Genomic DNA, 6,729 nt, shown 5'->3' with positions numbered 1-6,729 from the left:
ATGCGTAGCATGCACTTGCGCTCTAAATATTTCTGCTGGACGCAACAGGAGCCGAGTGAGAGACCAAACAGAAACAGTCTCACTTAAGGCTCCCTTTCTATGATCTTTTGCAGGGAAATGGAAATGGAAATGGAAATGGCGATCGATCGAAAGCAGTTCCCGATGCCCCGACGTGCAGAGTCATGCACTGTCTCCGAATGGAAATGGCCCCACCTGCCACTGCCAGCTTGACCCCGCACATGTTATTCCCTTGGTCTCATCGTATGCCATGATGCAATGCCACCGCCAGCATCAGCGGCCGTCAGCTCGCTCTCGAGATCGAGATCGGAGGGCGCAGAGCAGAGCAGAGATCACGTAGCGTCACGCTGGCGTGGGTGGGTAGGGCCCGGTCAAAGGGCGACGTACACGTGTCATGCCCCATCCGTCTGAACGATTGACCGCGGCGCCGCGCTTTGACCCCTACATGTGACCGGCTACCGCCGGTGCACGCCGCTGACTCACCCCGTGACCGTGGACCGTTCCCACCCCCCACCATTACATTACAAATTACGGTGCTACTATTACTATACTGTACTCCAGTATATTAGAATTATACTCGGTGTTGTAGCTAGCTAGGTCTGGACTCTGAAGTCTAAGCATAGAGTATCTTGCGGTTAAAACCGAGAGGAAGAAACCAAGGGATTGGGGAAGAGGCCAAGGAATGGACATCTATCTCATCTATCTCTTCTCTTTTTGGGCCCAATCAATTAGCGGTTGTTTCTTTCACAAAAGCTAGCCAAAAAGCCAATCGAAAAAAAAATGCCCCCACCCAACCATCCCCCTCTCTCTATACATCACCGCTCTCTCTCTCTCTCTGAATCCCCAAGATATAGCTAGGAGCTGCGCTCCCTCTCGCTCTCTCGCAGACACACACACCTCTCGCTGTCTCCTCGGCTTGCCTCACTAATCACTGCACCTCCACCACCATACCACCACTACTAGTACCTCCCCTATATGCTTGCTTCCCTCTCGATCCCTCTCCTCCTCCCTTCCGTTTCATAAGCCACCTCCAAGAGTAATCGAGCTACTGCACCATCTATCTCCCACAGGCAGCGGAAGCAATACAGCGTAGCGCCTATGTCGGGCGAGTTCCAGTTCCACGACGAGCTCGCGTCGCTCTTCACGCAGCGGCCGGGGCCGGGGATGCAGCAGCAGGAGCAGCAGGCCTCCTGGCTCGCCGACTACCTGCAGACGCCCATGGACTACGACCTGCTGTGCAGAGCGCTGGAGCTGCCGGCCGCGGAGGACGTCGTCAAGAGGGAGCTGGTGGTGGACACCACGCCCAGCGGCGGCGCCCTCACTCCCAGTGGCGGCGGGGGGACGCCCAACGCCACGTCGTCCATGTCGTCCTCGTCGAGCGAGGCCGGTGGAGGCCTCTGCGCCGGAGAGGGGGACTCGGCGGGGAGGTGCAAGAAGGAGGACGGCGACGGGGAGGACGGCAAGGGGGGAGATGAGGGTGACAAGAGCAAGAAAGGGTGAGTTGGACTGCATTAATTTCTCCCTTGGTTGTGATTTTCTGTGTCTTGATCTGAAATCTTGGGGCGTCCCTTTTGGCGAGTTCTTGGTCCTTCTGACTGCCTAATCTGGTTACCTGCCCCTAGTTCTTTTCTGTGATAATACTGGATCAAGATTTGGGGCCGGCTAGATTTCGCTTCCTTGAATTGCTTGCTGGCCATTCATTCATTCATGCCTTTTCTGTTCTTTTTTTGTTCTTTATTCCCCTTTTAAGGTAGTTTGGCCGGCTGGCCAAGGTGTGAACCCGGCTAGGGTTTCACACCGAGCTTGCATGCCTGAGCCTGACAATCAAGAATAAAAAAAAATAAAAACATAAAATCTGATTTCGTGTCTTGAACTCTTGATTACTTGCTTCATCTTCAAAATCTTCATCACAAATTTGCCTCTTGCATTTTTTCTACTTTTATGCTTTGTTCATTTTTCTTCTTCCACCCCATGGCCCCATCTTGTCAAAATCATGCCCAATAATCTCTAGAATGAAACCATGCCCAGTTAAGAGACCCTCCCCCATCTAGGATTTGCTCAAGTTCTACTTTGGTGCAACCTATCATATGTACGCATCTCCCAGAAAATCCAAAGAGCAGAAAAGGGGGCAGCAAAAAGGCCAGGCACAATGTGAACCTCCTAAAAAACCATGTGCGCTCTTACATAGACCACGCCAACAACCACGCATGTTTGAACGGGATCCCGGCCGGGAGGCCAGACCATACATATCGTAGTCGATCGATCGTAGTATGAACGAAATCTCTATCCACCACTAGGATTAGGATTTAGGAGTAGATAGCTAAGCTATCGAGACAGCCAAATGGTATACGATTCCGCCGCTTTCCGCTACTGATATCTCATCTCACCGACGCGTGATCGACATCTTTTCAGGTCTTCGGCGGCGGCCAAGGGCGGCAAGGCGGGCAAGGGCGAGAAACGGCCGCGGCAGCCGCGGTTTGCCTTCATGACCAAGAGCGAGGTCGACCACCTCGAGGACGGCTACCGCTGGCGCAAGTACGGCCAGAAGGCCGTCAAGAACAGCCCATATCCCAGGTACGTATCAACGTATGTACGTACATACATAGGCAGTTGCACCGCATGTGCATGGGCGATTTTGGTATGTAGCTAGGGACGAAGAACGATTATGTATTATGTGTTTGTGCTGATAATGGTGATGTGTGGGTGCAGGAGCTACTACCGGTGCACGACGCAGAAGTGTGTGGTGAAGAAGAGGGTGGAGCGGTCGTTCCAGGACCCGGCTGTGGTGATCACCACGTACGAGGGCAAGCACACGCACCCCATCCCCTCCGCGCTCCGCGGCAGCACCCACCTCCTCGCCGCGCAGGCGGCGCACCTGCATCACCAGCACCACGGCCATCTCGGCATGCTGCCGCAGATGGGCATGGGCGGCCGCGCCGGATCGCCGTTCGGCCGGAGCAGCGGCGGCGGCATCGACGTGCTGGGCGGCCTCCTGCAGCCGCGCGCCCACCACGGCATGACGGCGCCGATGGCCGGCGCCGGTGCGGGCCACCAAGCGCCGACCCAGGGCCTGACCGGCTCAATAAGGAGCGTGGCGAGCGCCACCGCCACCGCCTCATCTCCTCCATCGCTCCAGATGCAGCACTTCATGGCGCCGGACTTCGGGCTCCTGCAGGACATGCTGCCGTCCTTCATCCACGGCGCCGGCGGCAACAGCGACAACCAGCCCTCATCACCGTATGGGAAGCTTCATTAGTTAGCTAGCTATAGCTAGAGATAATTAAGAGATTTGGTTGGTTCTTGCTGCCTTATTAACATCCCCCAATCGATCTTGTTTTTCCTTGATTATCTTCACTTCTTGATTTGCTTCCTCGATCGATCCCGTGCTGCGAGATGGTACAGAATGAGTTTTTTCTGGGCCTCATATCATTTCGATGGATCTAGCTCGTAGTAGTCAGTGTACTAGCAGTTCTTGTACATGAAAGTACCTAATTCCCCATCTCATGCATATATTGCACTCTGGTTGCCGGTACTGGCCATGCATGCATGAAGCTATATGTATGATAATTTTATGTTCCTTGTGTCTCTCCTGGCTCCATTAATGCAACAGTACTAAGAATGCACATATCCATTTGCATGTTTGGTATGGTATTAAGGTTTCTTGCATACATGGCAACCGATCATGCATGATAGGCTTCATTAATTTGCTGTTGGTGGCAACTGTGGCAAGAAGATCGATGTACAACGATATTGGCTAGCTACTCCGTGTAACTTGTCATGAACCCGTGATGGGATTGTTCCTGTGGTTGGTACAAAGAGTTGTTAAGGAAAAAAGCAGTGAGGGTCGTTTTGCTGCTTGCTTCTTTCTTGCAAGTACTGATCACTTGACCAGGTCGCTCGCTCCGAGCGCTACCTAGCTAGCTAGCGCGCTGGTGTAGATATCATTACTCATCCATAGTGATGTGAACCTACCTACTGTAGACCCTGCTTGTGTGGTTTCTGTACATGTACATATGATTGGTGCAAGATTAAACTTGGATGTAGTCACTGATCGATGCACGTTACGGTCCATGTCTGCCTTAATTATAGTATACATTAGCTAGAGAAAACTCGATGATCCATCGATCTAATATATCGGTCGATCCAAACCTAATTCAACCGTGGTTAATTTGGGTGTTATAAACTTGGAGTTTAGACGAACTTGGATACAACTGGTGAACTGTGCGGTGATGCATGACTCGTACGTGCAGTCGTGCTCACCACGTTCGGTGTAGAGCTAGCAACAGTTAATGTATCTTTCTTGCTTTGTTTTTGCGAAGCAGTCAATGTATGTACTGACTAATCAGTTGCTATTTCGTCGGTTAGATGATTGACGTCTTCCCCATAAAAAAAAAGGCATGCATGATTGACGCGTTCCAAATTTTGGTTCCATGCAATGTGCACTGGTCAGACATGCATGTAGCAGGAAATATAGTAACAGATATTTTAGCTTGCATCGATATATCTACCATGGACAAAAGAGTAGGTCAATTAGCTAGATATTATGATGACATGTGACATTTCGCTATTTGTGTGGAATGGGCCGGATATCGTTTTTTAAGCTTTTCACCCTTTCCAATGCTACCCCATAATATTACGACTAAAGAATGAACACAATAGTATTAGGTTTATTTATGGAAATGTTTATTTGAAATACTCCATCCTATATACTACCTCGGTTTTTAAATACAAGTCATTTTAGAGATTTCTCTATGGACTATATACAGATGTATATAGGCAATTTTGAGTGTAGATTCACTCATTTTGCTTCATATGTACTCCCTCCGTCCTTTAAAGAGTGTACTTCCAACTTTCTTGGAAAATCAAACTTTTTTATATTTGACCGTGTTTATATAATAATACATCAACATTTATGCCATCAAATTAGTAGCATTAGATTCGTGATAAAATATACTTTCATCATATACCTATTTGATTTCACAAACATTGATATATTTTTGCACAAACTCGGTCAAACTTTGAAATAGTTTGACTCTCCAACAAAGTTGGAAGTACACTCTTTAAAGGACGGAGGGAGTAGCTTATGTTGAATTTAGGAACGGAGGGAGCACTCCTAATAATTGGCCAAATATAGCTAGGTTTGTCTGAGGAGCAAGTGTGAAACAAATTGGATGAGATTGTGATGCAGTATGTAGCTTAAAACTCGGTCTCTGTAGCTGTAGAAAGTCAAATATATATATATTTTTGAAACGGAGGCAAAAGCTTTGCCTCATCCATTAAATAAGAGAGACTAGAGTTTGTTACAAGCCACCGAAATACACCACATGCGGATTACTCAGGCGCGATAAAAGACCCTAATATCTTAGCTCCGGCGATGACCCAAAGGTTTGCCTCGGTAGAGATGGACGAAAGCAAGATTGGCGGTGGGACACTCTTATGCTTAAAAACTCTTACGTTCCGCTCGTTCCAAATTGTACATGAGACTAGCATGGTGATGGAGGCCTTGGCTTGACGATCTGGCATTCCTTCGACGCAAATATATTAGCTAGCCACACACACACCTTAAATGGCGCTTTGTACCCTAGCTGAGGACGATTAGTACAGTCTCAAGCACACAGATTCTTTCTAACCCACTGGGATAGAAGTACCAGTACCTTTAGCTTTAGCAAACTTGTCTAGTAGCTAGGAAGAAACATTAGTACACATGTGACAGAATTCATCTTTGTTAAATTAAAGGTTGTCCATCGAGAGGAAATCTACTTTGGTGGTCATCCAATTAATTGGCTGGGCAAAGATGCTTGCACAGTGTGGATATCCAATTGTACTTTAGACACAGTGCAAGAAATCGTCAAAGCCATGGCATGATCGGTCCATGCATTTGTTTTACTCCCAGCTAGTTAATCAAGGAGATGGTGGACCAGTTACATCCATATATCCTCATTCCTTTCTATGTACCTCTTGTACTACCGGAGAGTGCAATTGCAGCGCTCTTTGGAGCAATAAGATCATACACGTGATATGCAATGTTCTTCAATTTTCAGCTGTCTAGCCTGGTTAACTTCCTTTCTCTTCCATTTTGATTGATGAATTGGTGTTGTGAGGCCAAGAGAAACTAATACTATACACAATTTTTGGTAGTATTATTTTTTGTGTTTGATGCATGGAATTGTGTGTGCATGAGGCGATGCATAGGCGTAGGAAAATATGTTTAGACATGGTTCAGCAGGTTAATCAGGTTGGAAGTCCTGGGACGCAACATTGGGCAGTGCTGAACTGCTGATAGCTACCAGAACCGGACTAGCTACTAGTCTAGAAGGTCAAAAGCATTAAAGGCCAAGGTGCAAGGTGTGCACCAACTTGCATGCCGGGATCGATGGAGCGTTTCTTTTTCTCCGGCACAAAATATAAATTCTACTGCGTAGACTCGTGTTCAAAGTCCACATCCAATAGACGTGTACGTCAACACCAATACAACATACAGTAACATAATATAATACTCACCGGAGAAAGGTGTATAGTATTAATTTGGTGAGAACTAGCTGTACTGCTTTGATCAATTCTTGGCTAAAGAATTTCACAATTTTAATTAGGATTAATTCGTACTCCTCTTTTTTTTAAGATACCATTTAAGCTTGATTAGAACCGACAAATAAAATGCAGGTGTTCTGATTCAAAAGTAACTAAAAGGCGATGGGAAATTAGCACCGCTGA

At 47.6% G+C, this 6,729-nt stretch overlaps 1 protein-coding gene across 1 annotated transcript; it reads left to right on the top strand.

Moving 5' to 3' along the window:
* Window positions 1–812: 812 nt before the first annotated feature.
* Window positions 813–3,641, top strand: LOC123070295 (WRKY transcription factor 28). Its single transcript, XM_044493432.1, has 3 exons — window positions 813–1,514; window positions 2,431–2,592; window positions 2,728–3,641. Exons 1-3 carry the CDS (start codon window positions 1,117–1,119, stop codon window positions 3,272–3,274), a joined length of 1,107 nt encoding a protein of 368 aa, XP_044349367.1. The 5' UTR covers window positions 813–1,116; the 3' UTR covers window positions 3,275–3,641.
* Window positions 3,642–6,729: the final 3,088 nt, after the last annotated feature.

This window comes from Triticum aestivum, chromosome 3B, assembly GCF_018294505.1.
Source record: "Triticum aestivum cultivar Chinese Spring chromosome 3B, IWGSC CS RefSeq v2.1, whole genome shotgun sequence".
NCBI lineage: Eukaryota > Viridiplantae > Streptophyta > Magnoliopsida > Poales > Poaceae > Triticum > Triticum aestivum.
This window is presented reverse-complemented; position numbering and strand designations above follow the sequence as displayed.

Bases quoted from the DNA above. Each gene is read 5' to 3' on its own strand.
- LOC123070295 (XM_044493432.1), top strand. From the start codon at position 1,117: ATGTCGGGCGAGTTCCAGTTCCACGACGAGCTCGCGTCGCTCTTCACG. The intron at 1,515-2,430 runs GTGAGTTGGACT...ACATCTTTTCAG, and splicing joins GGTGACAAGAGCAAGAAAGG to GTCTTCGGCGGCGGCCAAGG. The intron at 2,593-2,727 runs GTACGTATCAAC...GTGTGGGTGCAG, and splicing joins AAGAACAGCCCATATCCCAG to GAGCTACTACCGGTGCACGA.